At 39.5% G+C, this 19,550-nt stretch overlaps 1 protein-coding gene across 7 annotated transcripts in view; it reads right to left on the bottom strand.

Moving 5' to 3' along the window:
- TRPM3 (transient receptor potential cation channel subfamily M member 3) overlaps nucleotides 1-19,550 on the bottom strand; it is a 738,103-nt gene that overhangs the window by 147,885 nt on the left and 570,668 nt on the right. For 3 of the 7 annotated variants that reach the window (XM_081150428.1, XM_081150429.1, XM_081150434.1), the window contains exon 7: nucleotides 16,585-16,659. The exons of the other annotated variants lie outside the window; for them this stretch is intronic. In XM_081150428.1, coding sequence (XP_081006554.1) covers nucleotides 16,585-16,659 — 75 coding nt within the window. The remainder of the gene's footprint in view (nucleotides 1-16,584; nucleotides 16,660-19,550) is intronic. 7 annotated transcript variants of the gene reach the window in all.

The raw sequence follows: 19,550 nt of genomic DNA, 5'->3' as shown, positions 1-19,550 counted from the left end.
TGTACTTCTCAACGAATCAAGTTGTTATAACCTCCTGAAATATGGAGGTTCATGATGAAAAACTACATTAACTTATATATATATTTATGATAAGCATATATAAAAATATGTAAGCATTTATAAATTATATGAACATATATAATTTATGTATTTATTTGGAATGAATTAATTAAATATTATCAATTAAATGATGAAAAACTATATTGATTCATGTATGTTTATACATATATGAATATATATATATTTCAGTGCTATAATTTGTATGGAGCAAAGCCTCAAAATATCATCTACTTTTTTATAAATATTGAGTATATCTAATATATCTATGACTCCAAATTCTCTCCATTTTCTTCAGTGATAATACATTTGTCCCAGAGGGAGTAAAATAGCCTAAAATAAAAGCATTTTTAAATTTCTTAGGTATGGGTGGTAGAGAATCAGGCTATGCCTAAAATATCATGCTTTATATAAATCAAACTTGCTAATATATGATAACATTAAGCCTTTCTATCAAGACACATACACACACACACATTCACACATATGTATTACCTTTGTTTCTGAGAAAAGAAAATATCAAATAATTAGTAATGACCGAAAGTAAAGGTTCTTAGTCTATTTTTTAGAGAATAAGACCTTTGAATACTTTCGTGAATCTGATGACAGCTAGTGACTCGTTCTCCAGAAAAATGACTGCACATATGGATAGTCACAAAAATATTTCTATGCAATTTCAAGGGGTTCATGGGTCCTTGAAGACTATTCATGAACAACTTGCTAATGGACCCCTACATACCTCCACCCTAAATTAAGCACACTGATACATCTGCAAAGAGCATCAGTTTGTGTTTTTTTATGAAGCTCACTGAGGCCTATGAGACAAGTTCTGGAATGAGTGTTCAAACAGAACTCTATGCCCATTTACATCGGTGACTTAACTTTCCAGGATGAAGCACAACCTATAGGTTATCTCTCCTCCCTCCCTACATTTCCCTTCCTTGTTTTTGTTTCTTCTGTTCACACTTTTCTAAATTACATTTTAGACATAGAGTATTAAAAAAGTTCTTTAGAGAAATTCACAAATTTACAAAATAATATCTCTAGCATGTAACTTCACTAGTAAAGGAAAAGCTTTTAAAATATCAAGAATGGTATATTTTCTTATTGTCAACATAAAGAAACATTTTGTGAATCTACTGCGGATCCAGCTGGATGCCCAGGGCCCACTACCATTTTCTTTATGATAAAAAAAAAATCAGTCTAATTCCTTTGAGGATCCTCACAAATGTATGCCTTACTCAGCTAAATCCACTGACAATTCACAAATAAGATATAATCTCTATTATTTAGGGAAAAATGTGTTTGATTTTATCTAGATCCCTCAGGGACCTTTTGTGAATACTTGTTCTATCAGTTTTGAGGAAAAGTAGGTTAATTCCTTAGTTGATTGCAATAATTTTTCATTTTCCACCATAACCAAAGACTTGCAGTAGTTCTCAGAAATTTCCACTAGAATTTCATTTTGGAGCAATGCAGATTTGCTTAAGCAGGAAGAGGCAAGATTCTTGCCACACTCCAGCCTTTGCAATTTTGGAACTGGAAGCATTATAGCCTACAAAACTGAGCATGAGTCATGGATTTAGCAGCTATATTCTACAGGATTCCAGATCTACCAAGGGCTCTCAAATTACCAACTGATCCTCAATCAATTGTGTTTTGCAGAAAATAACCTCTTAGACTTTTGTCACATTTTGTTGTGACTGCTATGCCATTCAACTTGGGCACCCAATAAGGAAAAATTTGTCAAAAGTGGCTTAAACAAAGATTGGGTTGGGTGCTGTGAGGAAGGGAGGTGGTAAGAATAGAAGAATGTCTTAAAATTCCAAAAGGTATTTTTTTTCTCTTTCTCTCTGCTGACACGAGACTATATAATCTATGATTAGTTCAGGCACTCATGAAAACATTTGGTGTGTTGCAATGATTAGATAACTGAGAATTTTGATCAATTAACACTTTGGTATGTCAACATCACCATATGTGATCTAAAATGCTGATGATCCTAAGGAATAATTTATTTGCTGTTGGGAAATGGTTCATATTTACATACTATGTATAGGAGATTGATCTTTAGCTAAATCTTAATAACCAAGGCCACAAATCATGTGATTATTGTAGTATAGGTCATTTAGAAAGGAGGGTTCGAGTTCTATGTGAGAGGTGACTTGCTGAAAATCTTGAGCAATTCAAGAATGAGTTTGTCAGTGGTGGGTGGATATTTCTGTTTAACAGCTAAGCCATGTAGCAACAACATGAACACAGTTAACTCACTGAACTTGCCAGCTCTGGAATTAAGTGATTCTTGATTTAGATAGAAGTTTGTTTGGAGAATTCATATGCTTTGAAATTATGTGAGACTTTATCAATATTTTATGTTGCAGAATTTAAAATTTGCCCAGTTAAATTTTGCATAAAATTAAAAAGCACTGAATATGTGTCCATCACACAGCTTCTCACTTGAATGGCCTGGTGTTTGATTCAATGGTTGATTCAACCAATAGAACACTGATCACCATCTCCTTGGACTATATAATGGAGCCATAAAACTCAGCAACTGCCTAAGAGTGTGCGTCTTTCAAACAGAACCTTACATAGACTTGGGGGCCATTAGCAATTACTGTAGTGATGGGAAGAGTAGCAGTCAAGCTATTTGCCTCATTTTAATGGACACCTACCTATTTACTGCCTACTTGAAAAGCAATGACCCAAGTTTGCACAATACCACAGCTTTTCACAAATAGTTTCAGATTTAGATTCTGATATCCTTAATTTTAGTGCCACTCTTCTGTGATCTGGAAATTGTGGGATGGATTTATGAAAACTACATAAAGCCGGTAATCAGTTGTGTTTAACTGACAACATTCAAAACTATTCTTGTTTATTCAGTTAGAGGTGCTTTTTACAATCAGGAATATTCCCAGTGCATGAATAAGCACAACTATAGAATATTATTGTAGAGAAAGAGAATACTTTAATATGCTATATTTTGCAAAAGAAAACATTATTGAAAATCTTTGTGTTTCTAAGAAACAGATGGAGCCCAAGAAAATATCTAGCGATGACATAAGAAAAAATGCATCTCATTTTAATTAGACTATTTCTTCAGTCTTCTGCGAAAGCAGATGTTTTGGAGGTAGGGCCCAATATCTGTTCAAGACAATAGAACCATAACTGGAATGTTCTGACTTTACTTGGAAATGGGTAATAAACCAAAATATCTTTTAGCAAATCCTGATGATGTCCTCAATTAGTGAGCGCCAAACCCAGTGCAAAGCAATTATGTGTGTCATTATTACTATACTTTCTTGCCACTATAATTCTGCACCTAAATTGATGCTTAGGAAGGTATTTGGAAACATAAGGTAAGGCACACACTATTAAGCAAAGTGAAAACACAACAAGATGCTTCACTTTTCAATACTTATGGTTTTCTAGTGGGGAAGAAATTCCTTGAGAGATGGCTGGGGTCTTTCCCTGGGGTTGGGACTTCACAAGACATACACTTTCAACCCACTTTAGCACTAGGCTGGGGTAAAAATAATGTGAATTTCTTAAGTATCTTCTCCTGTTATCACCAATCCCTATGGCAACTCCTTTATTGGTATTTAAATAATGGACTCCCCTCCACATACAGGGTTTCCATATTTAAAGCTAATACCAATATTTCAGGATAAACAAATATGTATATTTTATCTTGGCATTTAAAACCTCAGCACATTTGCCTGGAGATATGAGGCTGTCAAGACTGAAGACAAAGAGTTTGGATTAATAGTGATGCCTCTATGAGACAGTGATAACATATTGAAAATAATGGCACATAGCAATTCTTATCCTGGGGACCAAGAATATAAAATCTATTGAATTAATATGGCAAACCCCATTTTTTCTGCTTATTTTGAATCTATGTTGTGAATTATCAGTGCTGCAGGTATTTCCACAGAAATCCTGTATTCACTCTCACCAGCAGGCTTTTATTTTGGGCACTATCTTCTTGCTTTGCTTTTCCGTCTAGAAATCAGAGGCCAAAGGACAGAACTGGGGGAGTGGATGAGTAGCAGGGTTTTTTTTGAGGTAGGTCTTTAAGAGGAAAAATAAAAATAAAAATTGAACATAAGACTGACTCTCAGCTCTGCAAATGTCAGGCAGGCCTTCATTTTGGAGCATAAACTGATGCTCAGGTGGGAAGCCTGGTTAGAGTCATGGGAAGCTGCTCTGCTTCTCTCACTTCAAGGAGTCAGCATATTGTATAGAAAGGGACTTTACCCTAACAACAGCAGGAGGGGCTCTGATCTCCTCTTTGGAGAGCTCTATACCCAACGGAGGAGAGGGCAATCACTCCTTATTGATTGTCTTTAGTTCCTGGACAGCAGCACCATCTTCTACATGTAAACTAGGCTGGGACACTTGCCTGCTCTCTCCGTGGCATTGTGGGCCCCAAGACTGGGGTTTGGCCATGATTTAAGTGGGCTTTTCTGGAAACACTTTTTCACACAACACCACTACCATCTCTATCCTATACTTTGCAAGCTTTGAGCTGTCTCATACCCCCTTTGATTGAGGTTTGTCCTTAGATTGTGGGCTTTGTGTCTGGACTTGGGCTGAATCTGTCCTGTCCTTGCTCTCAGACTCAGATTCTCACTCTCATGATTACTTCTACCTTCATCTGTCTTCTGGCTTCCTGGTGACTCCCACTTTCCCTCTCAGCATGGGTCAGTAGTCTACTTTACCTCCCTTTTGCTGTAAACTTTGACAGCATGACTAGACTTCATAAAATTAATAACACATTATTTGGATCCATGGATATCCTAGTAGGGTAGAAATACATCCTGATATAAATTGATATACCAAAAATATATTTTAATATTCTACACAGTACCTAACAGAGTTGGTATATAGTTCATAGGTTTATTCTGAGTAATAAAGAAGTAATTGCTTATAAAGCACGTAGAACAGAGGCTGGCACTTAATAAACAATATGGTTAAACAATGCAAATATAAAGATCCTTACTTATATTTATTAAGCTTATATAATGTCTCTACTTTAAATGTACAAATTATCCATGAAGATGAAAGTAAAATTAATGCATTTGACATGTTTAAATGAAAAGGATGCTCTGAAAAAGAAATAATTTGAAACATACTCTTCCAAATTTAAATAGTCTCTTAAGCAGACCAATAATATGCTTCCTTTATCTTGTATCCAAAAGGCTAAAACTTTTTGTTTTGGGGTAGATGACTTTTTGTATCACTCCCCAGATGCCTTCTACAGGGGCCTCTCCTCAGTGCTTCAATCCGCTTGTTAAGCCTTTTGAGTTCTGTGGGTTGGACAAAGTTATAAATGCCAAATCATAAAACCTATAAACCACAAACTTACTCCAAGTGTATTATACGCTAACAAACTAACTTAGCTTTTGGCTTAGTCAACGGGAAACAGTTATTCCCTTATGGCCAGAGAGTTCTGATTGAAATAGGCTGCTACTAATGCCCATATACAACCAGGACATCCAAACAACATTCCACATGAATAATTTCAATAGAAAACAAACAGCCAATCCCATGGGCTGTAAGGCAAGTATTACTTTCATAAAAGGAAAGCAAGCATTATTTTCTTTGGGGCCATTGTTTGCAGACTGAATGTTTTAATGTAATTGATCTAAGTCTACAAGAAAACTCACCCAAACAAAGCTATAGTCTTCTTCGTCTCTGCTCTGTTCAAAACCCACATCAAAAGGCATTCCTTGCCTTCTCAAGTGTAAAGTAATCAGAGTGGTTCTAATTCATTTTACTTTATAATACTTTGCCCACATTCCCCCATAACTGTGCCAGGATCTAGGTCCACAGCCTGCACAAGTTCCTTTGGCTTCTTGGCAGAAATTAATAAGCAACAGGGCAGCCAAGGGAATTATGGATGGAAAAAACATGGAAAGACCTAGCCTACAGTGTGGAGCAGAGCTGGGTAGGAAAGGCAGATGGCAGGAGAGAGGGAAATGTTGCTGGTGGTATGTGTATTAATTTGCCTTTCCAAAATGATTGAAAAAAATATCTTTGCATCAGTTGAGGGAGGCTGCGATTACTTTTCTCTGCCCCAAATGCAAAAGGTTCAATTTTCTCTTTAAAGAATGTTCTTTTTGATTTACTTTCTATGAAGAACTGATACTCATCCTTCAGTTTCCCGATTCAAAGATGAACTCTCCTTAGATCCCTTCTTTTGACTCCCCCTCCCCCACTAGCCAGAATTAAACATTCTCATTCGTGTATTTTTATAACATCTGCTTTTTTAAAAAGCACATGTGAGTAAGTATGTACCTTACACATCTCTTGAAGTTTCATCTCATTAATTACATGTTTGAATATCTCTTTTCTCTGTTAGGTTTATCTTTATATCCCCAGCATATCCAGTGTTCTATGTATAGTAGTTTATCACTAAAATTAGGGATACAGAAAGGAAGGCAGGATACTGAATTACCATCAAGTATATCCTTATTTCTCATAGGTTTAGGTAACAATGTAGCTATTTCCACTGAAATTTTTAAATGCTTTCATAACATGAGCAACTTTCCCTCAATCAACTGACCTGAGATCCAAGGCACTCAGATCTGATTAAAATTTTTATGAAATCAGGAATTATGCCAAACAATCAGCGTCTATGCTCATTGGTTTTCCTGTGGATGACTGAGATTGCTTCCTAACTGATTTTCCTGCTTCTGCAACAATTATCGCATAACTGCTGGTTATTATCCATAAACATAGCCTTCTCTGTGACAGTCATGAGCAAGTTCCTATTGCCTATCGAAAAAAGCCTGAATCTTTTCACGTGACAGACAAGGCTCCCATATTCTGGACCCAACCTTCATCTGCAGCCTTCCCTCCCTCCAGAACTTTGTTTACTCTGATTCTGGCCTCATCAGATTATTTTTATGATCCCCCACCTAGGATTATTTAACTTCCCATTAGCCACACTAATTTTCAGAGAGGAGTCTCTCTCCTACACTGATTTCATAAGGAAGGATTTTCCCTAAGCACATCCTTGGACTTTCTGTGCTCTTTTACTCACTTGGCTCTCGGTACATTTGAAAATAACTAGGCTTGCTCACTTAGCCTGTTTCCTCCCTTTTGGCATCTGCCTGCCTGTAGGAAGCCTGAGATTGCCGACTCCTCCAGGGGCCCTGCCTTGCAGGTGTGTGGGGGCTTGGGGGTGCGAGGTGAAGGCTCACCGTGAGATTCTAACTAGTTCAGGGGAGTCACTAAGTCCACTTGGCCAACAGACTTAAAATCACATCTGCTAACTTGTCCCCCAACTAAAAATGATGAGTTCCATCAAGTACTTCCTTTATTTCTCAAGCTGTTCAGGACTAGATGAGGAAGAGGGGTGCTATTTATTGTGGGCCTTTAGAGACCCCAACCCAATCATCAAAATTCAGTTCAGAGGTTACTAATTCTTGAGGCCCTTCCTAACTCCCTGGGGCAGTATTAATTATTCATTCCTTTGTGGTCCTATTGTTGGCAGTTATTTTATTCTGCCTCGTTTTAATGAAAGTTTTGTCCACTAAATTATAAACTCCTTGGGATAGAGACCCCTCTATCTTAAGCAACATTCTGATTTTTACAGAGCCTCACACTTAGAAGGTAGTTCAAATAAATACTTGTGAAATAAAATTTAAGTGTGCAATGCCCAGGGTCTATACCTTGGGACTAGCACAGCTGAAGGGCTGGGAATAAATTGGTGGTTATAAAGAGGCTGAGTGTCATATCTCAATATTACTGATGTATACTACTGAAAGTGGAGGTGATAGCCATGCAAGTGGCCCCACAGTGTCCTTTCACAGGTCTTAATTCCTGGGCCTCAGCAGAGGTCAGGGACCTAGAGAAGGACATGCTGAGTAACCTGGATGGATGCTCACATTTCACTTGTCCATCTCGATTAAGTCTGGAAGAGTCCAGATTCTTGGGGACTTGAACAGGCAATTTCGGTTCAACTACCTTGTACTTTTAAATTGAAGCTTTGCTATTTCTCAGAATTGGACCCAGCTGGAGTCCCATGTCCCGGCCCCTGGGGAGGATGATATAAACAAAGGTTTACACTCTTCCCCTTGCTGGATGTCCACGAAAACTATTACTTCTCTAGTTGGAATGGACAGGGAGCTATATGAGTGAAACGGAAACCTAAATTCTCTTCCCTCTGAGGTGACCAATATGTTTTAGCAGCTAAGGTGCTGTAGGCTAGGAGTGACCTCCATTCAGCACCAAGGTTATTAAAATAGCTGACTACCATTATCATATGAGACAAAGGAAGGGTATTGATTATTCGGGATCTAGAAATGGTATTTAATCCAATTTCTGACCAACAGTTGGAAAACGTGGTACATATTTATTTGATCATCTGGGCATCTTTTCCAAAAGATAACATAAATCCAATCTGATCAAATCTTTACTGCAACTAAATCCTTAGTGAGAAGTATGGGTGACAATGCCATGGGAAATCTTCTTTCCCCTGGTTTCAAGTTCCCATGTGGAGGGAGTTCCACTATTGTGACACGTCTAGCCCCTCTCCACTGGTAGAGCTGAGTAACCTCATGTGGTGACTGATGCATGTGTTTCTTGATTGGATAAAACTAATCTACTAAAAATCTCCAGTGAGAAGCATTTAGCTTTCTTCCTTTCCCCCCATGTCCTAGTGCCAGTCAGTGACATTAGTAAAAGTATCTGTTGTAGACCCAAATTTCTCCTCCGGTTGACCGTCTGGGAGCAGAGGGGAGCAGGTGAACTCATTTGGCTCTCATACTAAGACATTACCTCCAACAACTGCACCATTAATAAAAATAACATTTTAATCTTCATCTGCCTGACTCTGGTGTCCAACTCTCAGTTAATCTGGAGCTTGTCCCATCCAAGAGTGAAATACAATTTATGGGACTTCCTCAAGCTCCAACATCATGAATCACAATACTGTCATTTCTGTTTCTGGCTTCATTTTGCAGCAGTTTCTAACAAACCTGAACCTCCTATTCAAGTTTGGGGACAGGAACTTATTTAGGTGCAAATACGACTTTCTCTAAAGACAATTTTTTTCTTGATGCCAGAGCTCCTTAAAAGGAAATGACAATCTCAATATGTGAAAAAAGGTAATTATAAATGGAGCCAAAACAATATTGCTTATGAATTTCAAGGTTGCAGTGAATGATTTTATGTAGTGAAGTCCACTGGGCCAATTGACTGAAGGTAGTTTCTCTCTCCATTAGGGGAAGTAGCCATGGCTGAGCACTTACCGGGTATTGGGCACTCAGTCAGCCGGGTTGCACATGATAACTCACTCTGCTCAACAACCCTGTGATAGAGATATTATCCTCATCTTACTGTTAAATAAACAGAGGTATAGAGAGTGAACTGCATGTCTGAACTGGGTTTCAAAGAGACACCTGTTAGGAAATGCAGAGTCTGCACTCTACTGGCTTGTCTCTCACTAGGGTGAACATGTGATTTATCATACAAATACCAGGACTTTTTTGCAAGTGAAAGGGCCATCATTAATTGTTACTCTGGGATGACAGGTATAAATTGGAACTGGACAAACCAGTACGTATGGTCAATCTCTCTCTCTCTCATGTCTTAGGTCTCAAACTCATTTCTGGCAGATTTTAAAAACTGATGCAATCCTCAGATGTTTAGAAAGGGGCCTAAGTTTGTTCACTGCTCCTTTGTTGCATCTCTTGCTGATTAAAAAGGTCAAGCTCACTGATGTCCCTCCCTGATTCCTGGGATCCGGTTTCCAGTTCCATCTAAACCACAGCTGTTCATTATTAGACATATTCCTCTAGGTACACAGAAGGATGAAGATCCAGGGAAGGATTAGATCATTAAGCGAAGGAAAATAGCAAGAACAATACAGCAGCACCTGCATAAATCCTAGAGGGGAAAATACCTATTTAAAGTTTTTCACATGTTCTAGCATATCCACGATGGTGCTAGAAACAAATCCCTTCTTTTCTCTCTTATAAATAAATGCCTCATTACACCCTATCACTTAAGCACATGGAAGTGTGTGATGAGGAATCAGGGGACAGTCATGGCCCAGGGGCAGGCACTGGGTCCACGGGGTCCTTCATCACGGGGGTGTTTCACCTCATTGTTCTGCTCTGTCACGTGTGTGTGAAACAGCCACTTGGCTTATTCCTACTGCTGCCACCACGAATCATTTGACTGCAATAATAAGAGCTAATACCATCCTTCTAGAAAGTGGGCTATCCTAATGTGCTAGATAAGAAAATGGCACTCCAAGGCTGCTCTGAAATGCCTGATTCAAATGTGCAAGGAACTGGTTTTGTATTGAAAATTATCATAAAAAGGGGTGTGAAGAAATGCCCACTTCAAGTTCTCAGCTCCTCTTGTCAGTGTCTGCTCCAGGGCAGCGGCTCTCAAGTTCGGGAAGTATAGAATCACCTGCAGGAACAGTTAAAACACCACTGCTGGGCTCCAACCCTAGAACTTCTATGGGATTTGAGAATGTGTACTTCTAACAAGTTCCCAGGTGATGCTATTGCTTCTGGTCCATGGACCACACTTTGGGAACCACTGACCTGGCAGAAAGCTGCAGGGAGAGCAGATTCCCCCTGCGCGAAGAAGTGAAATCTAAGATGTGCCTCCTCAAATAAATTAAGATGAAAGCCCATGGAGCAGGACTGAAACACCCATGCTATGTTTCCAACAGCCTATTTTCAAGTCTACACCAGGAGTTAGCAAAATTTTTCTGTAAAAGACCAGATAGTACATATTTTCAGACTTGCAGGCCAGATGGTCTCTATTGCAAGTGCTCAACTCTCACTGTAACTCAGAAGCAGCCATAGATGGTACATGAATGAGCATGGACATGGCTGTGTTCCAATAAAGCTTAATTTACAAAGACAGATGGTGCAGTGGATTTGGCCCATGGGCCATAGTTTGCCAACCTTTGGGTCTAACTAATGCGATAAAAATGACTCACATAAGGCAACGTGTGTTAGTTTGCCAAGCACGAGCATACCTATGAGGAAGTTGGAAACCTGAGTGTATAAGCCAAGCATTGATTGACACCTGTTCTAATTATGCCCTTCCTGGAACACATGCACTCTTCCTGCAACTCAGCCCCTAGAACCAACTATTTAAAAAGGACTGTCTTAACCACTTCATCTTATTTAATACATTCTCTACTTGCTACTATGTCTAAGAGTAAAGAATATATTTCCTGTGTAACAGGATCATTTTTAGAGTTATTAATTAATTTGTACTTTGTTTCCCATTGCTTTTTCCATCTCCTCATTTCAAAAAGGTCCCACTGGGCTCTCTTTTCTCAGGGGAGGCCTGCATTGCTGACCTGAAGATAAGTCTCCTTAATAACTTCTGTTAAAAATCTAAGCCACTGATGATCTGAAGGGGAAGAAGAGAAAGGCAAGTGTTTTGTTGGGAAGAAGTGGGAGCAGGTGGGATAGAAAGAAAATTACCCAACCCTGCAACGGGGAGGAGGGACTCACAAGATCTCTAATGGTCAGTTCCTGGGTTTCTTCTTACTTGACCTGTCAGTGGCATTTGACACAGTTGACTATTTCCTTCTCTCCCCCTTGCTCATTCCACATGGCCACACAAGCCTCCTGAGGTTCTTCAAACATATTATCGTTGCCACCTCAGCACCTTTTTATTGCTGTTCCCTCATCAAGAAATGGCCTAGAAATGGTAGTCCCCAAGGCACCACACAGCGTGCTCTCTCACCTCCTCTAAGCCTTGTCTCAAACATCTCATTTTCACTTCCCACCACTCCGTTTAAATTGCCGCTCTTTCCCCGTACGCCCTCTTCTGCCTTCTCTGCACTGTCTCTCTCCCTAGCACTTATCACTACCTAGTACACCATGTATTTCACTTATTTCTTTTTTGTCTTCTTCCATCCAAAGGTAGCTCCATAAGGGTGGGATTAGCACAGGCACTTAGTCTGAGGGGGACTGTTGTGAAGTGCACCTTGGGGTGTTAGACCTGGGGCTGTTACATCCTGGGCATCGGTGACACCAGCTGCGGCAAAAAAATCCCACTGGTTTTACTCAGGGTGGGAGCACCAGAGCCTGGGACAGGCCAAGCAAGCTTGGGCAGTCACTGTATCAGTGGTAGCATTTGCTGAGGTACGTGAAGAGATCCCTTTCCAAATTTCCAGAAATACTGTAAGTGTGAGAGGGGTAGTGTTAGAGAGAGGGAGGAGAGTGAAGGTGAGGGGAGAGCGAGGGAAGGAAGGGGCAGAGAGAGGGGAAGAAACAGGGGAGAGAGAGGAAGAGATGGGGGAGGGAAGGGGAGAAGGAGGGATGGAGGGGAGAGATGGGGGGGGATAAACCTAATAAAGATTAAGATTAAATTTACCAAAACTAGATAAAAGAGGCTTAGAATTAGATTTATTTGGATTAAGTGAAGATTTTACTATGTGACATTTCCTAAATACCTAAATTTATGAACAATAATTTATACTCGCTACAATGATTCTTATTCCTTGAATAATAAAGACAAATAAATCAACAAAACAAATCCTGCTCCACACATGTCAAGAAAGCAGAACCTAAGTGTGCGTATGCCAGGGCCAGTGAGCTTCCACCCCTCCCCACGCTCCGGATGCAGGCACACCGTGTTTAGTTGCTGCTCCCTTCAGGATCTCCCCAGATTTTGTAGTAAACTCTGATGGCCCACCAAGTCAGTGCGCACTGCCTGTGTCCTCCCTCTGGATGGAAGAAATGCTGCTAATGCGGTAGGGTTCAGCTCAGATTTGTCTGATGATTAGAAAAGCTGACTCTTCAGTCCTCACGCCCCTGCTTTAGCAAAGGTGCACCTGTTCCCCCCCCGCCCCCCACGTCTCAGTCTCATTCCAGCAGGATTTACCCATAGAAACCCGCGTGGACCCAGACGCCAAGGCTCATTAGCCAACAAGAACTGTAGATTGCTCGGCCTGAGACTTAGGACGACGTGTTTGCCTGCAGGGTGGCGGCATGTGGAGCCCCACGCAGCTATTGAAATCTGGCCTCCTCGCAGAACAGGGACAGCCTGTTCAGGGAGGGGAAGAGCTGCTTGTTAGGTTCAGCTGTGGATGCCAAAAAGGAAAAAATATATCAGCTGTTGTTTATTTGGCCAATAATAGGGCATAACATTTCTATTATCCCTTTTCTCAGGGGTTAATGATCTTTCACTAAGGGTCCAAGGTCAAAAGATTATTATTCTGTTAAAACGTAGGACAACTCCATTAGTGACATCGTGGGAACACTATTCCTAGTCATTTTGCAAGTCTATGTGAATTATACTTTACTCTTAGGTCCATTTGTTTCAATGGCTTGAAATGTTTCAAATAATTCTTTGAAGGGATGAGCAAAATGTTTTCAAACCTAGGAAGGGGCTTTGAAGGGTCCCATGATTACGTTCCCTGGCCTTATCCATCTCAAGCAAATTAAAATCTCAGCCCACTGTTTTTTAAGACCCTTAGAGAATGAGATACCTTATCTTCTCTAAATATATCCCACTGTAAAATCATTGATTACGGTAGAAAAGTACTCAGTCAGCGCAAGTTTTCTCATTAACTTTATGTTTGTCTAACTTTCTGAAGTTAGCTATGCCTTTGTACGAAATGGGCTGATCCTAATCTAGACTGAAAAGCAGCCATGGACAATTATCACTTTAAATAACTGGGGAAAATCGGTAGGTATTTCTCTTTTTTCCACGTAAATGGAAATAATGAAGCCATGATGGCATTGGCAGCTACAAAAAACATATATTCTTAGGCTCTAAATTCATAAGATAGAAATGATTTAGCAACAACAGGAACACTGAAATTTCCCAGAGAAAATGGGTTCATGCATGTGACAGCTAGAAGCATGCACGATGGTCTATGCCTGGACATGTATGTCCCTATTTGTTTACCTTCCCCAAGTCTTCCTGTGTATCATTGTTTTATTATTTGTCCTTCCTCTACAGCTTTTAATACCTAAACTTGTCTGTTACATTTTTACTCCAGGCTGGAAACCAGAGCTAAAAATAAGGCCAGAAAAGCAAATATTGATGTTTACAACAAAAATTGATTGAGCACCCGCCTGCAGGTGCCAGGTACTGTGCTGGTTTACAGTGTGACAGTGAGTAAGACTCAGCCTCTGCTCACAGGGAGCTCACAATCTACAGGTGACGGGGGCAGTGCAGGCAGGTAGACAGATAACCACTCTGCCAAAAGGAGCCAGTGCTACGACAGAGGTTTGCGTAGAGTGCCCTGGAGTGTGGAGGGTGTGTGAATAACTGAGCCTAAAAGGATCATGATGTGTGTGTGTTTCATGTTAAGAGTTCATAGAATAGAAGATTTTTGAGCTGAGACTTGCAGTGTAAGTTTTGCCAATAAGTAGAGTAGGGGAGAAGCTGGAATTTCACCAAATGTCAAGACAGGACATAAACATATCTGACAGGTTATGTCATTTAAAAGAGACTGCAAGTAGCTTGGAATAGGTGGAACATAAGGTCCACATGAACTATGGACAGAGAAGCTAGAAAACAAGAGATAAAAAGTTATGGAAGGCCTTTCAGTAGTGAAATAGGGAAGAGATAGGGTCCTATTGAGAAACTTTATGTTATCATGAAAGGAACCTATTAGATCTGACCAGCAAAGTAAACTTTGCTGGACTTTGAGACCAAATGCCAGTCAAACATTTGCAATTCAAATCCTTCTGATCTGAAAGGAAATCTGGGCATTTTTCCCTGCATGTAAGAGAATCTAAGATCTTGTTGGAATGATGGCTTCCCCCGTTCAGACTCATTTGTTTACAGGAACTGTCCCAGTCCCTGAACAAGTAATTCTGCTGTGGAAAAGACTCTTTCCTCGAAAAGAGAGCGCTCCTAGCTTGAATTGGAAAATGAGTCGATAAACAAGACAGGCAAACACTAAGAAATAGGTTTCTTAAATTTGTTCTACTCTTTGTACAGTATTCATTTGACTCCATTGTTGTCTTAATTGACAAAGTGACTTTTCATTAACAAGCATGACAAACATTTCAGTGACACAGCCAACCGTGTCAAGTCAAGATGAAGAGAGAGCAGATGTCTAAACTGTGCTGTCTTCACACAACCTATTCTTTAGAGGAAAATTTCTTTAAAAGGAGCACGTTCTGTAGAGAACATCTAAAAAATGGCAAGTCATCACATCCAAAGTTAACTGGTCGTGAATTTGGTATTTCTATTTTGGATGGTCTTTTCCTTCACTGGTGTCTACCAGCAGTAAAAGTCTGAATGATTGGACTGAACAGATTAGAGCATCCTCAGAAGGCAATATGTTCCTGATATACATGTAACTTGCCCAGAGGAAGTTTAACTTTCTTTTCAAGTCATGTGACTTGAACCCAGGGCTGTCAGTCTTTGAGAATATAAATTCACTGCTTCCTACTATCAGGACTCCCTAGATGAAGTTCTGCTATGACTGTTAACTTACAGAGCTGTAATTTATCTCATGGAACAGTTATGAGCTCAATGATGGAAAATTTCATGTCATGGTCACCCCAATGCATTTGATGATGGTGCAATGATCAAAAAAGATGCCAGTGATGACAATTGAACGTCCCTTTGCCTTCCCAGCCTCCTTCATATATTCTCAGGCATAGGATGACAAAGGGAAGTCCACGAGTCACATGGAGAAAGACTGTAGCCATGGGTACACGATCAGGAGCTTCTCTGCTGGTCTCCACTCTCACCCTCCATGCCATCACCCTGTCCTACCTCCTGCTCATGCTGTTCCTGTGAGTTCCTCTGCCATCTTCCCACTGACAACTGTCCTCTGCCCAAAGTTCTGCCAAGGACTAATTCCCACTAAACCACTGCTCAAAACATGTCTGGCATAGTTTGTGTTCAAATAGTTATTGAATAAAATAATAACCTCTAGATCCTCCAAGGTAACATAATTTTAGGGGAGCGAGTTTTTGAATGAAATAATGCTTTCTTTTAAAATCACATAAGACTAAGAAGATAATAATTCTCACCTTAAATGTTTTTATGAATATTAAAAGAGATAGTGTGTATAAAAATGCCAAGCATAGTGCCTGGGACACAATAGGATGTCAGTAAATGCTCATTTCTCTCCTCCTTATCTTATGTGGTATTTTATTTTATATTATTTTATTTATTTATTTTTAAATATATCTTTATTGATTTCAGAGAGAGGAAAGGAAAGGCAGAGAGAGAGATAGAAACATCAATGATGAGAGAGTCATTGACTGAGCCCACAACCCGGACATGTGCCCTGACCAGGAATCGAACCCTGATCGCCTGGATCCTAGGTCAACGCTCAACCGCTGAGCCACGCCCGGCCAGGCTTATGTGGTATTTTAGGATGACAATGAGTGTCTAATTTCTGATGTGGTTGGATGTCTTAGAAGAGACAGAGATAAACAGCAGTCATAAGGAAGGATATTGTTAGGAATTTCCAAAGGCAATAAATGTTTCTATGGTTATTTTTCTTGCTTGGAGTTAAAGAGGAAATTCATATTGTCTATTAATTATACTTACCAATTTGGTCTAATTGGCAACTACCCCAAAATGAATATAACAAGCGGGACTCAACAGAGAAAAACGGCAGGCACCCTGTCAAAAAATAACGTCTTTGAAATTTCTACAACCCAATGATCTGACACACATTTTATCAAAGTAAACCGATCACTCAGTTCATATAAAGTTATACATGTGACTTATGCAAAGCACCAAATAGCCCTTCTGTACCACCTCTAGATTGTCCCATCGCTCCCTCAACTAGAAAAATCCTTAAAATCAACATTCCCTTTGCTGGAGGGAGGACCCTTCTCTATTCTGTTTCCACTTAGATAATTGCTTGGGGGGTTCAAGGGTCATGTGAGTTAATTCATGTTAAGTGCCCCCAACAATGCTTAGCACTTAGTAAATTCCTCAAGAAATGTTAGTTGTTGTAATGCTAATTATAGGAATAATTAGGAATCTTTCAATTCTGTGTCTTCCAAGACTGAAAAAGAACTGAATCCCTGCCCCTCACCCCCCTTTTAAAAATATCTGATTTCTGGAGATATGTATTCTAGTCTCAGGCAATTAGCTAGCTACTTTTGACCTAATAGAAGTACTTTTTCAGAGGCGAATGTACTTAATTTCTTTTCTTTATAAAGAGGAATTGAAACCAGTGCCAACTTGTCGCTCAATATGTGCAATATTATTTACTGAAGAGATCCCCATGTTTTCTTCTCTTTCTCTCATTGGCCAAGAAAATGACTAATTGGATAGACAGATAAATAAACAGATATAGTCATATATAGAGATTATATCTATGTCATATATATCTATGTCATCTTTCTTTTTATCTGTCTTATCTATCTTCAAAAGAAGTCATCAAAGCTATTTCATTATAATAGGTTTCCCACCAATTTGGTTATTCTAGCCCTTACTGGGAGATACATTTAATGGTAAATCATGTCTCTGGAGTTGCTAACTTACTAACAAGCTAGCTCTGGGCTAGATGACTCAGGCAGTGTCTCATTTCAAAGGCAGGCCTCAGAGGAGAACCCCGCGACTGTGAGTAGCTCTGCTCTGCCCCTTTTTGTTCCTTCTTTAGAAACAACATGTATGGAGGGTCCCAGGCCCTCAAGTGAGGTCTTCTGGCTTTAGCTTCCCAGGATCAAGCCAAACTTGTAGAACAGCCTCAACCTGTAGTCGCTGTTGGCAGTTGGTGGTTGGACAGGGGGTAGCTGATCAGTAAGAGGCATAATAGAGCCACACCCCACTTTTCACAGAACTTGGTAAATCCTCACTGCCCATAACCTGGCAGAGCTGCCTTTTCATAAGAATGTACTCATTTGGGAAAACATAAAGCAATATCCCTCGAAGCACGAAATATAAGGCCGGTTCCTCTGGATTCTCAGTAGTTTGCAAAATAACAAGCTAAGAATAACTACTGTATATTTTCCAGAAAGTTACTAATTAGCATGTCCCTGAGAACATAAATTCAGCTTGTGAGCACAGGCCTCCCCGGGCCGCTCCACCACTGTGAAAAACAACGAGACCGCTTGCCGTATACTATGAGCAAAGCTTCAAATAGACAACACCACAAACCCTACTGCAAAAGTAGCACGAGCATTTGTTTACAGAACCACAGGCAAACTTGGCTCAGCTACTTTTTCCCTGCAGAGTGAACACCGCTGTTGTATTTTCAGCTTCTTTCTTTATCCCCCCAGTTACCAAACCCTAATGAACAAGTTAAAATGACCTTTCAGTGAAGATCAACCAGATTTGTTGCATGGTTAAAAATGGAAAGTCTAGATATCTGGTATACTCTGATTATGACCTCAAATATCTTGATATTTCCTTAATTATCCTTCAGCACATATTCTCAAGGGGAAAAAATGAGGGGATAAAGGGCTAAGGATTTTGCATCAAATGAGCCTGATGCCCCTAAGTATTCTGCTTTTGTTCCTTGCTCAGGTGCATGAAAAACCTTTTTCTGATTTGAGTTTCCCTGGTGCTAAATTAAATAAGAAAAATACCTCACAAAATAAGGTAGCGACCATGCTGTGCAAAGAGCTGCAGGCTGGAAGTGTGGAGCTCTGAGTTCACATAAAAGCTGTGCCACTTACTTCACTGTATGAGTTTAGGAAGGAAAACTGACCTTTTCCAAGTGGTTTTCCTATCTGGAAAATGAAGGCAATGAACTGATGAAATATATGTATTTTATATGTATATCATTACTGCAATAAATATGCATAGAATAAATTTCTAGAAGTAAAATTTCTAGGGCCAAAGGGTATGTGCATTTAAAATTTAATAGGGGTTACCAAACTGTTTTCCCAATAAGGTTGCCCGTAATCACACACACACCAGTACGTATTTCCATATACTACACTTATTGACACTAGGTATTTAAAAACTTTGTGTTTTGTCAATCTAATACATTAAAAACATTTTGTTTCTCTTAGTTTTAATTTCTTTAATTTTGAGTGAGGCTGAGCATTTGTATTTTTTTTCCCTGTGATCTTTCTGTTGATATATTTTGCCCATTTTATTTTTCTTTTGGATTTGTAGGAAAATTAGCCCTTTGTCAGGGTAGCAAATATTTTCTTTGCTTTGCCATTTGTTTATTGAATTTGATTATAGTATTTTCTAGTGGGGTTTCTAAACATTGAATCTATTTTCAACAGAAACTTGTGTGAATAAAAAAGTCACAATAGCTCTGAGTTTGCTATTACGAAAAGGTGAAAGAAAATATGCTAGGCAAGGCAGAAACAAAGTAACGAAACTGTTCTACCTATAGAGTATCCAGAGAGGAAAGGCGAGGTTTACTTTCAAAGCACTTGCCTTTGGATTCATTAAATCTGTAAGGCAATAGATCCCTTAGCAAGACACAAGGGAAACCCAACTGTCTGAAAGCTCTGTGTTTTAAATTTTAAGCTCTGTCTCTTAAATTTTACCAAAACATGAGCTAAAATCAAAAGAAAAAAACTAAAGTTGGATCAATAATG

The sequence above is a fragment of the Miniopterus schreibersii genome (assembly GCF_964146895.1).
Source record: "Miniopterus schreibersii genome assembly, chromosome: 11".
Lineage (NCBI taxonomy): Eukaryota > Metazoa > Chordata > Mammalia > Chiroptera > Miniopteridae > Miniopterus > Miniopterus schreibersii.
The sequence above is the reverse complement of the archived record's forward strand: the minus strand, read 5'-3'. Positions and strand labels throughout refer to the sequence as shown.